At 39.0% G+C, this 23,849-nt stretch overlaps 1 protein-coding gene across 2 annotated transcripts in view; it reads left to right on the forward strand.

Annotated features, from left to right (window-relative positions):
* The window catches only part of CSMD1 (CUB and Sushi multiple domains 1), a 2,006,418-nt gene that overhangs the window by 939,708 nt on the left and 1,042,861 nt on the right, over window positions 1–23,849 (forward strand). For both annotated transcript variants that reach the window (XM_032413252.1, XM_032413253.1), the window contains exon 4: window positions 2,237–2,431. In XM_032413252.1, coding sequence (XP_032269143.1) covers window positions 2,237–2,431 — 195 coding nt within the window. The remainder of the gene's footprint in view (window positions 1–2,236; window positions 2,432–23,849) is intronic.

The following is a 23,849-nucleotide window of genomic DNA, read 5'->3' on the forward strand; positions in this document are numbered from 1 at the left end:
TACATGGATAACTCTTGTCTTTGGGGAAACAATTTATCTGGATACATTCTGAAGTGAATTTATGTACCTTCTAACAAGATGTCTTTGTACCACTTAATGCAAATTATAAAGGTCCTTAAAAAAGTCAAGGAAGGATTTGTGAATTCTAAATATTCTTGGACCAGGAAGGAAAACACCAAAAGCATTCATATGTACATATTTCACCCACCCTCATCTCTCTATTCCCATTGTTGGTAGAAATTCAGCCCCTGCCTTCCCTGTGTCTGGCTATCAGATCCCCACTTCTTGCTGGCTGGCAGGGGTCCTGGGTCATCCACCGAAGTGCTCCTCCAAGATCAAACTGAAACATTCTACCTTAGAAGAGCCAGAGACAGTTAAATGACAAACAGTGTTTTCAAACAACATTTTTAAAAAACAGATTTATTGCTTTAGTGATAGTGAATGTGGAATTAAATACAGACTTTCTTTTTTTATAAAAGACAAAGAAGATTGTGATTATAGTGAATTATTTTCTATTGTGTTGTCTAAACTAACAGCTTTTTGCAGACTGATTTCACGACCTTTTTTTTTTTTTTAATCTAGAACTGAGCACACTTTGACTATGTAAGCAGTGATTTCATAAACATGTCAATATAACATATCTAAGTTGTAATATTTGTTTTCTAAATGTTTCTACATAGCTTAGTTTATCCCTATTGAAGTAATTTTGTAATAAAAATCACTTTAGAAATCACTGAAATTCCCTTCCCATTCATTGGGAAAGTTTTATTTCTTAGTTTACAAACAAAGAAAACAATATTTCACATTCCTTTATACATATATATCAAAATTCACTCCCAGGTCCATGTTAAAAAGAAAAAAAAAAAGATACAGGTATAAAATACTTTGTTTATTGGAAATGCTTTTTTGAAAATCATTTTTTAAACTATTTGAGAGAGAGAGAGTGAGTGAGAGAGTGCACAAGCAGAGGTAGGGATAGAGGGAGAGAGAGAAGCAGACTCCCCACTGAGCAGGAAGCCAGACCTGGGGCTTGATTCCAGGACCCTGAGATCATGACCTGAGCCCAAGGCAGGCGCTTAACTGACTGAGCCACCCAGGCACTCCTGAAATCATTTATTTTTTAAGTGGCAGTCTCCTTGGTTTATTTCACTACGTCATGATAACTCTGACTTACTGATCATATGCTAAATTTGAACCAGAAAAATGTAGATAGTAACCAACAATCTTCAACTTGATCCATTTAACCTAATGGTGAATCAGCGAATTTCAAAATTATGTTCTGAGTATGAAATGTCATCCTGTTGATTAGGTTTCAAGGCAGTTGAATTAGGCAGAGAATGCTCTCAACATAAAAAGTGAGCAGGTCCAGGGGTGCCTGGGTGGCCCAGTCGTTAAGTGTCTGCCTTTTGGCTCTGGTCATGATCCCGGGGTCCTGGGATTGAGCCCCATATCAGGCTCCCTGCTCAGTGGGAAGCCTGTTTCTCCCTCTTCCACTCCCCCTGCTTGTTCCCTCTCTTGCTGTCTCTCTCTCTGTCAAGTCAATCAATCTTTAAAAAGTGAGCAGGTTCAGAACAGAATCAAGGCTTTCTTACTGACTTGCTTTGTCAAAACTAATAGGTAAAACTTCCTTGTGAACCAGACACTATAAATGCGTGAAGAAAAACAACAAATTTGGAATATAATAGTGGTGTGTTTTTTTTAAGTCTGATAGATTAATGAATGAGATCTTCCATTTATTCCTTAATTCAGTTGTTTGTCCAACAAACATTGATTAAACATTGATTAGCGATGTGTGTTTGACAGTGTTGGTCCTAAAGGAATAAGGGTCAGCATGACATGAATATTCATTCCTGCTATATTTCTGATCCCACTTTTTCAGATGCCCATAGTCCTACTGTGTTCCCTGGCTGCTAACTCTGGGACACTGTAGAATCTCATAATTAGAAAAATAATCTAGATATCACCGAGAACACAGAGTCTGAGCAAAACTGTATTTTTCCTCTTCTCAAGCTGCATTTATTTATACTTTTAAAAGGATCTTTAAACATGGTTAAATGGTAGATATTCTAAAACACGAATACATTTTCTCTATTTTTTCAGGCAAAATGAAAATGTGTTTGTGCTAGGTTTGCTAATCTGAATAATTCAAATGCAGTGTGTGTTTTGTGATAGAAGTTTATCTCAATAGAACTATCTTTAACTTTTCTTTTTTTTTTTTTTTTTTTTCTTTCAATAGTTTTACCTAGCCACACATGTGGTAATCCCGGGGAAATACTGAAAGGAGTTCTCCACGGAACAAGGTTCAATATCGGGGACAAGATCAGGTATAGCTGTCTCTCTGGCTATATCTTGGAAGGCCATGCAATTCTGACCTGCATCGTCAGCCCTGGGAATGGTGCTTCGTGGGACTTCCCAGCTCCGTTTTGCAGGGGTGAGTACCAGACGACCAGATGGTGTTATGAACTCAGGGTAAATACATGGCTTTGGTTACTGATGGTATAAAAGTTTCCACTACATGAAAAGAATTCACATCCTGCTGGGTCTTGCCGCATCAGCTTATTCTGTTCCTAGAAGTCATGTTCCATGTGGTCCAAGGAGCCATGACTGGACCCTGTAAATCCAATAACAAGCTTAAATGTGCTCCTTAAATACCCACATTTTTCTTCCTTCGGTTTCTCAAGTTCTATGGCCTTCTGCATAATGTTATCATTTGCTCTCCTAGCGTTCTAGGATTTACTATGCACATTTATGTCCTTGATTTGATGGCTCCTTTTTTTTTTTTTTAATCTTTTTTCTCATTAAAAATAACAAACACAGGGGCGCCTGGGTGGCTCAGTCGTTAAGCGTCTGCCTTCGGCTCAGGTCATGATCCCAGGGTCCTGGGATCGAACCCCATGTTGGGCTCCCTGCTCAGCAGGAAGCCTGCTTCTCCCTCTTCCACTCTCCCTGCTTGTGTTCCCTCTCTCGCTGTGTCTGTCTCTGTCAAATAAATAAATAGATGACAAACATGACTTGATAATTAAAGGATACCTTTTAAGGACTCTTTCAGCACTCTTAGTCCTTTGAAATAAGGTGATCGTGAAAGAATACACCATATCCAAGTGCTCAACGGCATGATTTGGGGTGAGGTTAGAATTACTTTCCTGACACACCCTGTGATTTTAGGCCTTTTCCATAACATTATTTTACTGCTCCAATAACTTTAGGAAAGAGCCAACTGTAACTCTTAAGTTCTGACTTTCCTGAGGGAAAACTCACCTTAGGTTTTCAAAAATAAAAGTGTAGCCAGCCTTTAAGGCCTTACTATGAGGCCAGAAAACTTGCTGAACGCTTTACTCAGATCATATCAATACTCATAACAACCATGGACACTCGTTTAACAGATAAAGAAACACAATTTGTATTTTCAACAGGTCCCAGAGATAGGCAGTGTATGATCTGTTGAGACTCACATGCGTGTCTGAATTCTAATCCGTGCTCATAGTCCCGCGACTTCCCAGCCTCGGCCGCGAGACCTCACAGAGCCACGCTTTGTCACCCATGTACTTCTGATTCAGTCTATGCTACTTAATGGATAATTTGCTTCTTTAAAATTGTTTTCGGTTAAATGCTGTAGGCTCCTAAGATCTCCCAGGTGCTAACTACATTGGCAATAGTCTATTACCACCAGTGCTAGGCTCCTGTTACTGTAATCCCTGCTGGTAGCTGGGACATACTGATCGCTTCAACTGTTTCAGGTTTCATCTTCACAAGTAGGTATTTGATTGCAGACTCCTTTTGCAGCTGAGGAATCCGAGGTTAAGGAATGTGACTTGTCCAAGGTGTTCTAGCTCGTAGTTGATGGAGGTCAGGCAGAGTTCAAATTATTCCCAAATGAACCCATAGTTCAAATTATTCCTCCATCCTGGAGAAAATCCTACTGGGAATATTTTCTATTCCAAGTGTCTATGTTTCCTCTGGAAATGCTTATTTCCTCTGCATGTTTCTGAGGTCTATTATCTCTCTCCCCCCATCTCTCTTTTTCCTTACTGCTATTAATTATTTTCCATTTTGTCAAAAGAACAGTGTACTCAAAATCCAGACCTCTGTTCCTTTTGCCTTGTTGTTGTTGTTGTTGTTGTTGTTGTTTTGTTTTGTTGTTTTGTTTTGTTGTTGTTTTGTTTTGATTCTCCTCAAGTAACTGATCCCATTTAAGGGCACTGCCACTGAGATATCCTAAATATTTGCTCTCTTCCTTGTCCCCACCATTGTTTCCTTCCACTCTGGATAAACATTGGAGCTCCTGCAGCTTCCTATTCTTATTCCCTGTATGCTCGGTTTGCTTATCTCTATTCCCACCACCCACTCCACATTTCCAGTTCTCATTTTTTTTCTTTTCCCTCAGACCCACTTCAAGTTGGTTAGAGCTCCATGTGTAGAATCTCAGCGTCCATCCTACATTCTACTCCCTGATGGTCCTTCCCAACACACACAGCTTTGTCGCCACCTTTCCCCCTCAGCCAGACCCCTTCAGTGACTCAGCAGGAGTGAAGTGCCAAGTCTTTGTCATGGCGACCGATGTGCCCCAGGATCTTGACTGAATTGTGCATGTCATCTGTCAGTGTTCCCAGACACAGACTGGAAGTGTTTCTCCCCACACACAATGTTCTGTCAGGGCTCACGGGTGCTGGCTTTCCTCAAAGCCACTGACTGAAGCATCCCTTCTGCTCTGCGTTCCTCATACCCCATGATGAACTGGATGTCACTGTGGTGGGAGTGTTTACACCACTGAAATTGGCAAACCCTACATACCAGAATTCCTTCCCAACGTACCACTCCATGCTTAATCCCAAACTTCTGCTGTTTTTATCCTGTTACACAGTTTACCTTTTTAACTTCCTTAGGGCCATAAATCTTACTAATTTATCAAGTTTACATGTAAGTCCAAATTTCTGTCATTTCTTACATTGCAACCTCCTTTGAGATTGCTTCAAAAAAAAGTCCTTCTGTCCTATAGCACTTATTTTGTCACCATTTTATATTTGAACATAATGTCTTAACATTGTTTCTTGAATTAGTTTCTGACCTCCCAGGAGATAGTATATAGTCATAAAAATTTTGTAACTATACCCTCAATTCCTCTTTACATTAAAATTTAGCCTAGTCTATAGTTCTTTCCCCTTACTGCTATCCCTGATTCCCTCAGGAACTTAATAGAGGTATAGAAATATGTTGAGTATCACATAAGGAGCCATTATAAACTTGAAAATGCAAAATGTAAATATTAGCAGTAGCCATAACCACTTCTTTCTTCCCCAAGGAGTTTTCTTCTTAATCGAAGGGTCTTTACTAATTCCACAATTATAAACCTTATAAAGTCAAAGTTAATATAACAATAGGCCTATAATCATTCTTATTCCATCACCAATTTATTAAATTACAGCTATATTAATATACTTTGGTCAGGATGAATATTTTTTTTCTCCTTTATTACAGATTATTACATTTATGCTTACATTTTGCTTTTCCCAGGGCTTGGGCTAGTAGCAAATTCAAAGGGCATTAAATTAGATATAATTATTTTATGAAACAAATTTGAAAGCTGCAATAGTTTGTCATTGAATTGGGTAACTGAATTATCAAGAAAAAAATCAATGACCTAATTCTTATAAATGTGTAGATGTGGCATATCTAGGGGAGACATAAATGAATTTCAGTAAAGTGGGCTTAGATTATTTATAAAAATGAAATGAGTATACTTTCTGCTTCCCCTACATTCTAGTTATTTAGTTCCAGGCATCACTGGAGGATTCTTCTGGATAGCACTAGTAACGGTAATACCACTATATCCCATTACAATGACCTCTGGCTAGTGTTGAAAATTTTACCTATTAACTCCAAGTGGCAGTATTTAACCTGAACAAGGACACTTAAAGGTGTGTATCATTTCTAAAATCATGTGATACTCTTTAAAGAAAGATGGGAGAACCATATATTCAATAAAATTAGTGCATAATAAAATGGGACACCAGCCTCTTCTGCTTAAAATGGATTCCTCTAATTACTATAATGACCTGCATCAAACTGACTTCTTTCCAGAATGAGATTTCAGATTTTCTTCTTCTGGAAGTATCCTATTTCCATCTTCCTATTTATCCTGGAGTTTTCAACTTAACATCTAGATCTCCCTTAATTTCATTCCATTTTTGCCTATGGCTCCTATTGTCTCTTCCAGTCTTTGCAAAGATTTGCTGTTTGTGTGTGTGCAGGTATGGTGGGTATTTAGAGGAGGAGGGGAAGCGGGAAAAGAGGGAAGTAGATAGAACCAATAATAGATGCTCTCAGCTCAGAATTTACGTGCCATCTTCATTTGCTTTATGCTTCCCCTACTGTATTATTAAATCAAAAAGACTATAACATGAGGCACCAGGATATATCACACATTACTTTGGTCGCCAGGACACTGGAGGGCCATAGAGTATAAAATCTGAAAGAGCATGGATTCTTCTTGAATGGAAACTGAAGAGCAGACTGTTGTCTCCAGATTTATGGCATGATCAAGAAGGTAGAAAGGAAGTAAGTAAACAGCTGCATTTGGAAAATGCTCCTTCATAAGAAACAATTATCTGATCCAAAGCAACCCCAGGGAGAAGTGGTCCTCACCTCAAGTTATCCCAGCATGATGTAGGTCAGTACCTCCTTTACTGCCTCTCCTTAGACCCGGCAACTCTCCAATTCCGGACCTCATTTTTTAAGTATCAGTGTGATCTTACACCAGCTGCCTTATTCCATGAATATAGCAACATGGAGAATATGTAGATATGAGGGGCATTTGGGGACCTGAGCTATGGCTGGGTGTGGAAGAGATTAGGATAGCTTAATAGTTTTTGCTTTGCATAAATGATAGGACAGTTGCATTAGTCATATGCTATTTGAAATAAGCCAGCTCCAAGCAAACAGTAGTCTACTCCAGCGAGAGATACATGCTCTTTCTTCCCTAAACATCACCTTTGATGTGCTTTCAATGATGGAACACTTTGTATTTGCAAAGTGCTTTATAAAATAATTCTTAACAGCTATTGCAGAGCTGAGATACCTGAACTCATAGATCTGGACATTATCAATTATAAGCTGTCCTAAATAACTTATTTTTGTATATTCTGCACTTCACAGATTAGTCTATATTAACATTATATGCACAGCTTCTATGAACTCCCATAGAAAGTCATCTAACAATTGTGTTTATATAATTTCAGTTTGCAAATATGCTGAAGTCCATAAATTCATGAACCTGTTTGTATCTCTAATCACCTTGAGATGTAGGCAGGGGAATTAAAGTTATTCTTCTAATAAAAGTAAGGAGGTTTCAAGTTGTGCTGACATAGGTTATAAATTTATGACTTGGACAATATAACAAGATAGTTGATTGAATCCTACTTTTATTAAAATTTGTTTAATATAAGTGGCATATGCACATAATTAAAAAATAGTAATAGCAAAGAGATTACTATGAAAAGAAACATCCCATTGAAACTACCATAGTCTATGCCATAGATAGTTTGATAACATTTAACTATTTTTTATTATTGTAACTGCTTATACTGTTCTTTTTTGTCAGTTTTATTTTTTAATTGACTTCTTGCTATGAGTGTTAACATCTGTTACTCCTATCTACCATGTCTTGTTTTTCCTAATTTTTTAACTTTTTAAATTTTTTTTGGTTTCTCCTAATTTAGATTTCTGTATATTATCTTAAAAATTTAAATACACAGTCAGTGCATATATATATATATATATTTATATATATATATATATTTTTCTCCAAAGGCACAGGAAAGGCTTTAGTGGGACTAGAGCTCAAGCTGAAGGGAAACCTAGCACGGCCAGCGAGTAGTGTTGCTGTCTCTCCAAACAGAGCAGAGGCCCTGCTTATACTGAGAAAATCCCCACTGGGGTTCACAGTCTAATACGCTATGGAGGGGGAAGCAGGGAAAAGGCTTCATCCTGATTGGCTGGAAAGGCTTCATCCTGATTGGTTGATAGTGGCAGGCAACACAGGCTGCTCATTGGTGCTTTGTGAAGCTGTGGTCCTCTGGCCAATACTTCAGCTTGCATCCTGGAGCATCCTAGTTCTGGCTTTGGGATGGCCGTCCACCCCCATTAGCAAGTCAGCAAGTTCAGGTCCTGCATCTTCAGTCCCACCGAGTCCTGTCTGGTCTTAGGGTCCCTTCATAGTCACCAAAATCTGTTCCCGGAATTGATGTCTGAGGGCCAAAAAAATGTTAGAAACAAGGCCAGACCCAAAAATCAAAGGCCCAGGTGAGGCTTTATCAGGGTTACAGCTCAAGCTGACAGGAGACACAGAATTAACAGAGAATAGTTAGGTGGCCTCTCTCTTTCTGCTGTGTCTTCTAACCCTTTCCTCCTGCCTTATTCTCTCAGCTGTAATAGAACTTTTGCAATATCAAAGTTGTTAACATTTATATTTTATGTTTTAATCACAATTAAGTCCTTCTTAATGTGTCTAAAGGCTGAAAAGCAATAAATAACATTCATATTATTATAACTATGTAAATATTTTTCACTGCAGAGCTAAGTATTATGCCTGTAATTAGACTGCCTCCTCTATAATCCAAAATCACAACCTCTGTTGCACTCAGAGCTCAGATGAATTCTTTCTTAGCCTCAATTATTCATAATAAAGCCATAATTACTCTTGTTTCACATTTGGACCAAGGCTATCTTGTATAACTTATTTAGCTAATGTAATATTAGCAAGCTCAAACACAAATGTTGTGTGCACATAGTAAACTCCACATGAATATTTCTGACTGGCAATTGGTTCTGATATGATTGATAATTTGGAAACTTCTGTATCTGGCTTTCAATGAGTTGCCAGCCTTGTCTCCCTGCAGTTGGCAGAGTGAGGACAAACCTGGAGTGGGTAGAACGGGTCCCTGCATGTACATCGTGTTGGTTAGACTCAGCCTTTGTGTTCACACTTAAGTGGAAGGGAGGTGAGGAGTTGGATCTCCCTTAGTCAGAAGAAGAAGAAACCGATTTGGTAAATAGCTGGCCTGTTCATGGCACGACTGCCTTCCATTGGCCCTAACATTTTGGATTATCTTTATTTTTCACTTGCACATTAGTAAAACTTAATGTGTTGTCACAATAATCCGGATGTCTTCTACTTTACACACGTTTGAATTTTTACTAGAAGCAAACTCTATTCTTCCTGAAGGCCATAGACTTTCTGTTAAACTAGATTGCTTCATGTTTCACAGACAATTGCTTTCTGTCCTTCCTGAGGTCTCTAGTTGCCACTTCTCCCAGGATATTATACTTCCATTGCCCTACCCAAACCCAAACCCACTACCCCCAGCTCCCTGAACTGTCCCTCAGAGGGTTCTGCACCGGCTTCCCAGGCTGTTCCTTCACCACCCCACTCAATCTGCCCACTCTTCCCTAAATCCAATGTCTTCCTTTCTCTTTGTTTCACCTCAAATAGCTCCTTAAGAACTGTTGCTTCAGAGGAAAATCCTTTAAGCCTTAGCATGCCTGCAAATGTCCTTGTTTGCATCCACATTGATGGATACTATAGCTGAGTATAAAATTATACATGGAAAACATTTCTTCCCAGAATTGTTAAAGCATCGTTTCATTATTTTAAGTGTATTATTGGCTTCTGCTGAAGTATAGTCTCCCCCCGCCCCCCGACACACACAGGCGCACACACCACACATGTAGGCAAGTGGATTTTGAAGTTTGTAACTGAAGAGATTGGCTCAAGCTAAAAATGTAATGTTTTTCAGGCATATGTCAAGAGAAAATGGAGAGGTTTTTAAGAAAGCAAACACAAGTGAGAGATTTTTTTGAGGGAAGATACTATATTTGTAATCTTCTTGGGTAGAAGGATAAGACACATGGTGTGGGAAAAAGCCACAGATGCACTTGTTCAAGATGAGCTAGGTTGTAGCCCAGAGCATCCTCTGTGTGTGATGTAGCTGGTGGGGGCTGTGACTGTCATCAGCTGGTCAGGGATTAAGGGGATGTTCAGCTGCCACATGCCTAATAAAAGCTAATTCCTCAGTGTTTAGAACAGTGTTTTCCACTTGATACGATGCAAGTACGAGGTGACCATGTAATTAAAATTTCCTAATAATTACATTGATGAAGTCAAAAGAAACAGGTGAAATTAATTTTAATACTTTTTCTTAATGGAACATAGTCCAAAGATGACCATTTCAACACATAATCAGTATAAACGATTAATGAAGGAGTTTGTGTTTTTTCCACACTCTTCTTGAAAACCTGGTGTGTATTTTAGAGTTACAACATACCTCAATTTGAAAGCCATGTTTCAAATTCTCATTTGCCACATATGCTGGCAGCTGTAATTTCAAATGGCTCTGATTTCTTTCACAGGCAGAGGAATTTTAGTATTCTTTGTTCCTTCCCCACCAATTGTTAATGCATGTGGAGTTCTGGTGCTGAGTGGGTTTCATTTTCACTTATGTAGATTCAATATATAGATGTAGGTTCATGATAAGGACTGATAAGAAAATGGGTCTGAAGTATACAAATCTGTGTCATAGTCTCATTGGAATTCTTCCCTTTAACTTCTCAGCAATTGCTGAAGCAGATTTGAGCTGAATAGTATCGGAAAGTAGAGTCTATTTTTAAAATTAGTTTAGGCAAGAGATAAGAGTGAGCTAGCTCTTGATTAATCCAAAAACGTTTCTCAAAAGGAACCTCATTTCAGATGCTGTCTTACTTTTGGAACAAATGACATTGGGGTCTATTGAATGAAGATTATGGATAACTTTGAAGAAGGTGCAGATTAGCTGGTGGAGTAAGCAAAGAATTGGAAACAGCTTTGTGCATGTAGAACTCAAAAAATATGAACGAGGGGATGCCTGGGTGGCTCAGTCGTTAAGCGTCTGCCTTCGGCTCAGGTCATGATCCCAGGGTCCCGGGATTGAGCCCCATGTCCAGTTCCATGCTCAGTGGGGAGTCTCCTTCTCCATCCCCCTCTGCTCCTCCCCCCATTCACTCTCTCTCTCTTTCTCTCAAATAAAATCTTAAAAAAAAAGTATGAGCGAATAAAAATAAGTCTCATTCTGGGGAGGGGAAGAGCTCAATTTAATTTAGGAGCCTCGCTTCCCCAGCTGTACACGGTTACCTATACTAAGGTAAGATGTTCACCAGCCAGAAAGCCACACAGGTGACGTCGGGACCCAGCAGTTTAGCACCAGAGGCCACATACCCAATCTCTACCCAGTATTATGAAGACAAAAAGCAAATATTTTGAAAAGATGCTATTCTCAGTATTAGTATGAGGATTACGGGAAATAGCATATGCTAAGCACCTTGCAAAGTCCAGCACATAAAGAAGGTGAACGAACAGAGCCGACGGAGCATCACACAGGCACTGCGGTGCCACCTGGGAACGGATCTCGCTCGCCAATCGTGTGCTGTATCTTTTATTTTCTCTCTCTGGTCCAAATTTCCTTCTCTGTATAATAGTACCTATTTCATACATCTCTCATAAAGATTAAGTGAGATGATCCAGGTAAAGTGCTTAGCCAAAAAACTGACATAGTGAAATTCTATAAATTTTAACTATTATAATTACTGCTCCTATCCCATCTGCCTTCCAGTCTTAAAAGCAGCGTCAGATTTTGGAACTACATGAATGAAGCCCAGTGGCAAATAATCTGAAAATAAATTCATGTAACCTACAGGATCTCAAGGCTTGTAGCTCTTAGAAGATTTTTATGCATCATTGATACTCTTTGGGATGGAAAAAATAAAAACTGGCAGGCTGATTTAAGGAGAGAAATTGAATGAAGGGGGAGACTCAGACGGAGGGGAGATGGAGTGCCTCCTGAAGGGTTAGTCCATGTAGGAACAGGTCATTCTATTTTACGGGTCACTGTTGAAATGCATTGGTAAGACAGAAATTAAATAGACAACATGTACTTGGATACACAAATGCATATACATGGCATGACAGTGTAGAAAATATAGACTTAGCAATATTTCAGATGTAGATTCTTTCTAGAGTCCTTTTTTCTTAAGGGAATCATCGATCAAACTCAAAGCATCTGAATAGGTAGCAAGTGCAGTAACATTTGTTATCAAATGATGACAATTTAAGTGACCAAACTGAAATTTCTAAGTTTGTTTTTTTTTTTTAAAGATTTTATTTTTTGACAGAGAGAGACAGTGAGAGAGGGAACACAAGCAGGGGGAGTGGGAGAGGGAGAAGCAGGCTTCCCGCAGAGCAGGGAGCCCGATGCGGGGCTTGATCCCAGGACCCTGGGATCATGACCTGAACGAAAGCAGACTCTTAATGACTGAGCCACCCAGGCGCCCCTTAAATTGTCAAGTTTTAAGAAAAATTTGTAATACTAATAGTGAAACGTCTAGCAATGACCAGAGAGCAAGCCCTGTTTACGTGCCTTACATATATTCTTATATTTAATTTTCAAAATAACCATTCAAGTTCCGTGTTTCCATTGGCCCTGTTTCTAACAGAGTCTCGGGCACCAAGGCGTGAAGTAACCTTTCTGAGGTCACCTAGTAGCAGGTGGAAGAGGCAGAATCCGAACCTGGGCATTTCATGTCATTTGTCCCTGCACTGCCCTGCCCATTCCCTTCTAATTTACAAGAGAAATAAATGTCTTTAAAATAATCTAAGTTTTAGATTGGAAATAAACATTTGAGTTTGAATTAGACATTCACTTTTCTTGAGAACTCTGTGCTTGAGCCTGGCCTGAAAAACCTGGGAAGGGGCAGGGGGAATATGGCTTGTGTGGAGATGTGCTATTAGGATCAGCTGGTGACTCGGTTTCCCCTAGAGAGATGAAAGTGGGGAGGGGGGGGTGTTCAGTGTCCTCCTCTTTCTCCACCTGCTTCTACACGCAGCACAGGAAGATGTCTCCCAGCCCTACAGGCCATTCAGAGGTTGTGTGCCCAGAAAGGAGAAAAACAAAGGCAGTCAGATGCCAGGAGGGGAAAGTGATGCTGGGCTCAGTATCCTCTGTGGAGGTGCCAATGGTTTAAGCCAGTCACCAGACTGCCTCCTGGAAGTGACTAACCATGGGTTGCAAATGAAAAACTTTGTGCAAGCTTAGCTCAAGAGAACCTTAAGCCCGTAGAGAGCAGTTTAGCCATAAGGCCTTTCTCATATTTTATTTTAAAGGCTAAATATGATTTGCGAGAGCTATGTCTTTGTAGAGTAAATCAACCTTGGAGAGAACAAAGCAGATAATGCTCTGTTTTCTCAGTCAAATGGCCTTCCTGCTCTGGAGAAGGGCTTTCTTTGGATTAAGTTGGTGCAAACCTCTTTTCTTCTTTCTTCCTTGCAGCTTTAGATTCTTCACTAAACCCCATCCCTCAACTGTCCTCCCAGGAATCCCCCACCCTTGAACAGAAAGGCAAGACTTGGCAGATGGTGCCAGGTAGTGGGTTCGGTATGGTGGCAAGGAGGAGGTGGTCTGGTTCCAAGCAGAGTCATCTTGGGAGGCAGTTGAGGCAATATACAAAAATATTTGAGAGGTAGTTGGCCAATAATTATTCCTTCTTTATTTTCTGTTTCCAACCAATGGAGTATTTTAAGGTAACTCTGAGATACCCAAGAAGGAAAGTCATGGAGAAGTAGAGAGAGCATGGCTAAATATTTTATTTAGATCAAATCTCCATGGCAGGTGTCGTATTATAAACTTTACACACACTATTTTATATCATTCAAAATTTTGAGGTTAATATTTATAGTTTGTGATGAGGAATTGAATTCCCTGACATGCAAGTAATCTTACCCAAGGATACAAAGACAGGTGGTGCTATAGCCAGTTCTCACTTTGTGCTTTTTACGTTTACTGCAGACTGCTGCCTCCTTCTTTGGGGAACTTGAAGGGGAGGTTGTTAGCTTTTGTTTTGTTGAGAAGCATGATCTGTAAACCATCAAAAATAATAGCAAATGGATCATTATTGGAAGCTAAGCTTCCATAAAGCTCTAACCTTGTTTCTGTCTAAACACATGCATTTAAGATAAATATTCGCCTAAATGTGTCAAAACACATTGTCAGTATTATGTGATGACTTTAAAGAATACAGGATGTGACAGTTGTTATGCCTCTTTTTTTTAAGAGTTGACTGATTTTATGCATTTTGGGGCAGTTGCATTTTCCTTAGAAGAATGAATGATCATTAGCAAGCCAAGATACCATGATTTTTAAAGAACCAAGAGTGGTTTGAGGAATACCTTTAATAAAACAGGCTCAATAATGCATGCTTGTGGTTCGCGTGGAGCTGTCTCAATCTGCAAATTTCTTTAATTGATAACCCTTACATAACGTGACTGGAAATGACAATATGTCACTTGCCAGTGCTTTATGAAATGTCACTCGAGATTTTTTAATTGCAGATATTCCACTGCTAGTGATGATGGGGGGAGAGAGAGGCTGGGGAAGATGTAGCTGGAGGGGAGGAGGAGAGAGATAAGTCATGCTTTTTATGGGAGCCTATAAATTCTGTGATATTTAAAACACAGCTGTGTTTTTATCAGTTATGTTACAGAAATAACATAAAATGAATCCTAAATGATCTGTCATGTCAGGACCACGCATTACGAAGTAAGATTGAGTGGGACAATCTTCATATAAGAAACCTGGCTCTAGATTAAGTTTGAATGGCTTTAGACAATTTTAAGTACTTTTCTTGCACACTGTTCAATAAACCACTCTAATGTAAGTCTTACCAAATAGGGGGAAAAAAGAGGTATTGAAAATATATGTCAACATTATATTATTGTAAATCTGGTTTACATGTTTTGCATTTCAGTCTTCATTGGGCTTTCTGCTAAGTGCTTTTTTTTTTTTTTTTTACATTATCTCATTAAATACAATCTTGTAACAACTTTAAAGCATAATCACAAGTGCCTGTAAACCAATTATTTTTCAATTTTGTGGATTAATTTGTAGTATTTTTCTGTGATTTTATTCCAGGTAACGCATTCAGTTGTAGAACTGAATATGACTAGTGCAAATATAAATATATTCGCATTCATTGTGATAGGTAGTAATGGACTTGCTTAATAGGAAAGACTTGATCACTCAAGATCCCGCTTTGTCATGTATTAGCTGGGACATCTTGGACAAGCTCTTTGCTTGTAAAACTCCTGGTTCTGAATCTGTTAAATTAGACTAATACTTTTAATCTCACAGGACTGGTAAGGATTACATAAGATGCTCAAAGTGCTCAATACCAATAATTGTTATTATTATTGCAAAGATTATCATTGAAGAGCTAAGATGGAGGGAGAACAGGGACCAAAGGAGACTAACTCAAGCTCTGAAAATCTCTCAGAGTTTAAAGTCACAGAGCATATTACATTTATTGTTTTTCTTTTTCAACATTAGGGTTATATCATAAACTTTTCAGTTTCAATTGATAGCATTTTATTCTCAATATCCTCAAAATTATACAAATTAATAGTTATTTCTCTCCCCGTAATTGAACATAATGAGTGTTTCCAATGTTTACTGTAGCACATAATGCTATAATTAGTGTCTCTGTACATATAGCATTTCTTTTGTTCTGTTTAATGCTTTCCTAAGGATAGAATTCTAGGAATGATGTTTATGCATTGCACACTTGCTGAACAAATTTCCACGCTACAAGGAGTTTCCCCACGATTACTCTCAGTTTCGATGTTAGTATTTACTTTTAATTTGCTGAGAATTTAGTAGCATCAAAATGATGCCCCAAAGTTGCCTTAATTGTCTTTTGATTTCCAATAGAACATGCCTATTTATTATTTGTGTTCATTCATTCTTTAATGAAACACTTGGTTATAAAGGACCTACAAATTTTCAGATACACTTATCAGGTCAGTAAACTTTTCCTATCAAGGGCCAGATAGTAAATATTTTATGTCTTTCAAGCCCTATCGTCTCCATATCAGCTATTGTAGTCAATCATTATATAGAAACGTTTCCATAGATATTACCTAAACAAATAGGGATGGCTGTGTTCCAATAAAGCTTTATTTATAAAACCAGGGATACAAATGTGGCCCACAAGCTGTAGTTTATGTACTACATAAAGCTGTGGCTACAAAATGAACAAAACAAGAAAAACCCCAGCTGTCATGGAAATAGTATTTTTCCTTGGGGATAGATAACATAGATACATAAGGAGATGAGTAAAAACAAATACATCACATATCTAATAGTAATAACTGTTCAAAGATGTTCTCACTAAGTGACATTTGACCAAGAACTGTAGTAATCAGCTGCTTGGTTTGCCCAGGGTTGTCCCAGTTTTAGCACCTAAAGTCCTATATCCTGGGAAACCTCTGTCTTTGGCAAAACCAAAATCACTTGGACCCCTCATGGAGGTGAGAGAGTAAACCCTAAGGGAATATCAAGAGTGGTCCAGATCAAAGAAATGGCTAGGGCTTTGGTCCTGAGACTAGCAGATACAGCGAGAGAAAGAGGGATATCATAGCATCCAGTATGGCTGGAACAGACTGGACAATGGTGTGCCTGGTAGGAAAGGAGGTCAAAGAAAAGGCAGGAGGAGAAACGTCCTGGAGGGTCCTATGGTCCATAACATGGACACTAGCTTCTATTGTGAACAATATGAAAAGGCATTAGAAATTTTGGAGAAGTTACATCAACTCATTTAGAATTTGAGAGGATTACTTGGCTGCTCTTTTGAGAAGAGAATCTATGGTGGGAAGGACAAAATCAGAGAACTTGTTAGGAAGCCATCACAATATTCAAAGTGAGAGAAGATGTTATTTTGAGAGGTGCTAGTGGCAGGGCATGCTGCGAGATGCAGTTGGATTGAGAACAGTTTGAAGAAAGGGCCAGTAGGGTTCTATGACACTGTACTCATGGGATGTGAAAGAAATAAAAGAGTCATGGATGATGCCAAGGCATTTTTACTGAGCCAGTGGGAGAGTGGAGTTGCTATCTATTGAAATGGAGAAGACACTGAAAGTTCAGATTTGGAAAGGGAAGGATCAGGAGTATGACTTGGGGGTAAGTCTGGAGTGCTGTTTAGACATCCATATGGATGCATCATGTAGGCAGTTGGATACATAACACTGAATTCAGGAGAGAGATCTGGAATCGAACCACAAATTTGAGAACTGTCAGCATACAGATGGAATTTAAATCCATGCAGCTGAGCCTAGATGAGACCAATAAGGGAATGAATATAGGCAGGGAGGAACAAGGTTTAACGATGGAACCTTGGGCATCGTGCTAAGGATTGGAGGGTGACAGGAAATAAGGTAGGGCTGACTATAAACGGCCGATAAGGTCAGAGCAAGCCTGAGAAGAGTAGTTCCTAAAACTCCTAGTGAATAAATGTGTGTACACATTGCACCAGTGCCATTTTTATTGTAGCAGATACGTAAGATGTAATCAACGGTACAAAATGGGAGAAGGGATCACTCTACTGTTTTTGCAAACTTCTGTGAATTTGCAATTATTTCAAAGTTTAAAAAAATAGTTTTAAAAACCTAGTGAAAAAAAAAAAAACACACATATTTCAAGGAAGAGGAAATGGATAACTGTCCAGTGTTGTTGAGGGCTTATGTGACATGAGAACTGACTGCAGGATTTATTGATGTTGCTCCTTGAGAAGAACCGCTGCAGTGGGCCAGGAAAGACAAAATCATGACTCAAGTGGGTTCAAGAGAGGATGGGAACAAATTAAAGATTGCAATAATAGACTTTTTTTTTTTTTTTTTTAATGTGTTCCTGGGAAAGGGATTTTTTTGTTTGTTTGTTTTTCAAATTAGGACTAGAGGTGCATGTGCAATCTGGAGGTAGATGTGGACTCGAGGTGTAGTTACTTTAAAAAAACTGGGGTAAATTATAACATGTTTGTATGCTGAGGACAATTCTCCAATTAAAAAAAAAAAGGAAAATGATCATTTTGAGAGAGGAGAAAGTGGTGAAGCTTGGGCTTAGGAACTTGATCAGGGATGAAAGCAAGAACACAAACAGGTGTTAACCCTAGGTAGGAATCTTTCTGGTGTATACAGGATATTTTATGAGCAGAAGTACAAAGAAGGGATCAAATAGGGTATTCATAGATTATAAAATTTCTTTAGATTTTTTTTTTTATTTTTAGGAAACAGAAAACAAAATCACTACATAAGGGTAAGAATATGGCAGGGCATGTTGGCAGGTTAAGGATGAAGGGACTATGAAATGGCCATCCCTCAAAAGGAAGACTAAAACCTGATGGAAATGAAGTAAGAATGCCATCTTTAAAGGCCAGTGTGGATTTGACCATCGATGTAAAGTTAGACCCATCTGAGTATTTCTGGTTTTGCTTTTTCTCCAGCCAGATTTAACTCTATGTGAATAAATGTGGATTTGGCCCAAATTTGAATCTAAGGTATTGACAATGGACTTACTGCAAGGGCAAGGGAGTGATTTAAATAATGGCCGTGAAATCTAAGGATGGCAAGGTGAGACACGAGGACATGAAGGAATAAGAGTGGGAAGTGGCAAGATCAAGGAACTCTAAGGTCCTATGGAGCCAAAGAATCGTTGAAGTCAAGGTGTTCGGGAAAATGGGGGTCTGATCACAGGACACTTCAAATGCAGCTCTGGAAAATCATCAGGTATCATGGTGAAAAGATGAAAGACTAGGTTGGGGACAAAGTACTGGTTTGGAGCTGGCGTTGGGAGAGGGGGTGAGTGAACTGAGAAGCCAGTCTTCAGAGGACTGTCTAGCATTGATATGGAAATCAAGAATTAGACCAAGCATGGAGTTGGAGAAAATGACAGTGTTCCAGGGATAAAAATCTTCAAAGAATAATGGAGATGCCCTGGGGATTTTGTAGATGACTAGAGGAAGAAGGTGTTGGATTCTGGGGACCAGAGACTCAAAGCTGGGGCAATTTAGGGAGAAAAAAACAAAGGATCTGGAAAGAGTAATGAGATGTACATAGGTGGCGATGTTGTCCAGCTCCAGGGCCAGCAGTACTTGGGCTGTGGAAGCAAACGCTGACCATGTGGGAGGCCTTCATGATGCACCATCTCAGAAGACATCAGGGTTTCCATTACATAAAGAGGGATTGCCTCAGAATGGTTGAGATGTAGGAACTCTTACTGATAGTTGACCTTGAGTTTCACAGGACCTAGTGGAAGGGTCAGGAACTTGGGAGTGTTAGGAGGACAGACAGATGCATAGATCTTTGAGGGGTTTTGGAGTTGTGGGGTGATGAGGAGACCGTTGCTTCTTCCGGTGAGCATAGACATATACAAAGATAAAGGATTTAAAAGGATAATCTCCTGATGGTCTCAGATATAACATAAGTGGTGCTGTCTATAAAAACATTACAAGTAGATTTGGGGCCGTCCTCCATTCCAGGCCCTAGAACAGCAGAAGGCAGGGAAGGTAGTTGCTTTTGGACCTTCAGCTCTTTGTGACTCTCTCTCCCTCTGGACTACTCCTTCCCCCTGGGATAATCAGCAAGTGGACTTGGGAAGTACAGTCTTACCCAAAGCAGCATAACTTTTAAAACTTACAAGAAAATGCTCAAAAATAATTTAATGAACCATCATTGACTGATTGCTGTATGCCAAGTGGGAGGATAGAGTAATAGCTATTTTTATTTTTATAGCATTGTGCTAGCAGTTTACAGCTAATAATGCATTTAACCCTCACGTCAGCACTGTGAATCAATGAGTATCAATGGAGAGATAGCATTATCCTCTCCATTACAGGTACGTAAACTGAGGCACAGAGAAGAACTTTCACACAAAAGCCAGTGGGAGAACTCAGTTCAGACCCAGACCTCCTGACTTCAGGGTTCTAATCGGCACTGGTGTCTACACAGCCTGAGGCAGAGTACATTAGAGAATATCTCCTAGTATTAGAAATTGAACATTATGCATGCATTTGTGTGTGTATTCCTTTTTTTCTTTCCTGGATAATTGTCCATTCAATCTTAAAATTGAGAAGAGACTACCCAGCTGGTAGTATACCCTGCATTTTATAAATTTAATATTGTAACTCAGGAATTTACTGAAGCAGTCTTACAAATGCTTGGTAAACACATCCGTGGTCCTGTGGTTTGGATACATCCTACTCTAATGATTTATCCGTTGTTAAACTTTTAGGTGGTTTCCATTTTTCTTTATGATAAATATGGCAAAGTATGTCTCTAAATAATGTTTTATTCCGTATTTTGAATTATGCCCTTAAGATATATTCCTAGCAACATTTATACCCAGCAAGGCATATAATAATTTTAGAGTTTAGAATGAAAGTTTGTGGAAGTTTGGAAATTCCTCAGGGGAAAGAGTGCCCTCTGATTTCTGCTTACAGTCAGATTTATTTTCCACACTTCCAGAAATCAGTAGATTCAAACATATCTTTTATTAAAAACCTTATCTTCTTCTTGGATTAAGTTGATGGCATTCAAACTCCTTTGAGCTGTAGAAGCCTCTTTTCAAATGCAAGATTTTGTGAACTCTCAATATAGGAAATTGATTTAAAGAAATAATTGCTCTGATTGAAATTTGTCATGGGGGCCAAAGCCCATTTTCTGGACTCTGTTTTGCTACTTGCAACCTTTACACGGACGTCCTCGGAGCACAATTTGTAAACTAATGAAGTGACTCAGCAATGATACTCATTATTTCGTTGAAAAAAATATTTGTGGTATGCTCATTTTTACGGTCAGGTATGCACCTGGCACTTTAGAACCTGACTTCATTTTCTTTCTGAATATTGGACTAAAAAGAAAGAAAGAAAAGAAAAAAAGAGAGACAGGAGACAATGGGAATATAAATAGCATTTACTAAAGCAGATCCCCCAGTTTTCAGCTTCCAAATAAATCCCTCTGGTATAGCAAAATTAATATTAAAGTAACATTTTGATGTATTTTATTCATATTAATATCCATGGAGCTTACATTATATTAATCTCAGTATATTATTTAAATATTGGCCAGAATAATTTAGTTTATCGTAACGGTTACTTACCTGTTTTAGTACATTTTCCTTTGTGTGGGTGGTTTCTAAGTTTACATCAGGTGGCTAACTATGGGACTTGAAATAATTTTTCCAGGTGCCAGGAACCTTGCTCCCAGTCTCCTTAATGCTTTGCTTTGATTTATTTGCTTTCTCTGCCTGCCCTGACTTTCTCTCTTCTTGAAATTTCCCCCACTGCTCTGCTGAGCACAAAACGAACATTCCTGGTCTTGCGGCTTAGCTACTTGCTGAAAACAAACAAAGCAAAATAAACGTACCAACCAAACCTCTCATGGATTGCTACAGTGACAAAACTTTCTTGGCAATTAATTTTTGTCTGAAATCTCTCTGCTCAGAGGCTTGCTTTTTCAGTTTTTTGGGACGGTTATTTAAACCTTATACTTCAAAGAGCCACCTATTTCTATAACTAAGCATACTTTCTATTGCTAGTTTTAGAAATGGTGCCACTTGGATGCCACACGTAGCCCCAGAAATACATTTTGTTGGAGCCCCATCACACTAAATATAACTGGACGCCGGCACATGGTAACTTCTATAGTTCTGGGATCATCACTCAGTGAGAGGGAATGGAGTTCACGGAGTTTCAGGCTGCCTTCTAGGAACAGGGACACTAGTCCAAAGACAAGCTGATAAAGCCTACGGGCCGATGCTCTGCGCTTAGCGAAGTGCTAAGAAGTGAACCAGAGCAGGATGAGGAGCCAGGGAGTGACCAGAGTGGGTGCCGGTTTACCTTCAGTGGTCGGAGAAGGTGGGCCCGGGAAGGGGAGCCCTGTCTCAGGCAGGGTGAGAAGAGCCAAAGCTCTGCAGCACAAACGCCGGGCTCTGCCCCGGGGGGCAGCCTGGTTAGAACAGAGTGAGGCAAGGGGAGGGGCCCGGGAGGGGCGCATGCGGATGGGGCGGGCACCGGGAACTGGGAGGCGCTGGGCCAGATGACTCGGAGCCCTGATGTGATTCTGAGTGCTCATAGAAGTGTAATGGTTCCGAGAAGAAAATTTTAAAATTCACGTTAAATTTTAAAAAAATCCATTTGGCTGATTCGAGTGGAACAGATCACAGAGAAAGGATGGAGGCAAGGAGATGGGTTAGTTCTGAGTACTGTCGCGTGTGTGTGCATGTGAGTGTGTGTGTGTCCCTGTGTGCATGTGTGTAAATCGTAATAAGAGATAAATCCAAAAGTCTGTGGCTGTAAGTTTTTTTCTAAATCTGGTTAGTGACATCTAATTTTGAGACTCCTACATGTAATTTTCAAATAAAGCACTCATATTTAGCATTTTATTTATGAATAATTAGAGATAAAATATTACTGTTTAATTACTTTTTTTTGCATCGTTACTAGTTCTTATATGATGGGTGAAGCCTCCTTGTGAAAACGTCAGAAATTACAGACTTATGTATTTGAAAAAATATAATTCATCATATAAAAGAATGTAAGTTACATCTGCCACACACATACTTTTCATCAAAATACTAATCATCAGGTTAAAGATACGTTAAATCAAGGACCATGAATCTATTATACCGTTAGTGATTATGTTGGTTTTCCTAGAGATAAAATATTTTAGTTTAGAAAATTATTCCTAATTAAGTTTATTTACTTAGGCTTATTCTTTGTGAGAAAAATCTGTGTGTTGTGTATCAAAAATGAGACCATTTTCAAATACTATTGTACCTACTCTAATTCTTTTAAATTATTTTATATAAGCAGATTAGTTAAGGGAGAAGGCCATGTGTATTTCCCCTGCATTTTAATGCATTTAAGTAAGCCACATACTAATTGATTATTAATTTTGACTCAAGGAAAGAATACTACATAGCATTTTAATGGCTTTAATTCGTCCTGTTTAATTTCTCCTCTTCTATATAGTACTACTGAAAAGACCTGGAAAAAAGCACTAATTAAATTCATCTAAGTAAATGGTTCTCAACTAGGGACAATTTTGTCCCCCAAAGAACATTTGGCAATCTCTGCAGATATTTTTCGTCAACACAATTGGGGATATTTCTGGCACTGAGTGGGCAGAGACTAGGATGCTTACCAAGTGTGCCACAATGCAGGGGACATCCTCTCTGAACAAAGAATTACATTGCCCAGAATGTCAACAGTGGTTGGGTTGAGAAGCCATGATGCAGTGTTCTCTCTTAATGGTAATTTAAGAATGGAAATTGCTTTCTCCCGCTTACTGTTAATGCTAGGAGATACCTTTAATAATGAGATACAGGCATCTCCTCGAAAAGCAGAGTCTTCATTCATGTTTATTTCCCGAGGAAATTCCTGCAGATGCCTTATGAGTGAATATTTTGTAATGGTGGACATCTCAGATTTTCATGTTTCCCTTGGAAATTGGTGATGTAATTAAACATTAGGACAGGGATGTATGATACTCTGTGTGTTTCTTGGAGCCATTCAACTGAGAGAACGTCTTTGAAACTGAACTAACAGTGTGGCTACAGCTGCTGCATTTCTCTCCTGTTACAAAGGACAACAAAACGAAATCAACAAGCAGGTATTGAGCTACAGTAGAATCTGTGTCCTAAGGCTCTGAGACAAACTGAGGCAACTCATTGTCTTAGCACAATGGGAAGACCATAGATAAATGGCTGCTTCACACTCAGGCTTTATCAAGATAACAGCAGTTTCTCTAGGAAAGTCCAATTTCCTTTCATACAATTTTGGGGCACGTTTTAGTAGTATATAGTAGGATACAGAGGTAAGTATAATATGGTACATGATTTTGAGACTTAGTTTGAGACTTTGAGGATCATAAAGAGATTTATTGTGAGGAATGTGCTGATGCCCTTGTGGAGACTACGTCCAGCGCGAGTTCCAGGAGAGTG

This window comes from Phoca vitulina, unplaced genomic scaffold, assembly GCF_004348235.1.
Source record: "Phoca vitulina isolate PV1807 unplaced genomic scaffold, GSC_HSeal_1.0 scaffold15, whole genome shotgun sequence".
NCBI lineage: Eukaryota > Metazoa > Chordata > Mammalia > Carnivora > Phocidae > Phoca > Phoca vitulina.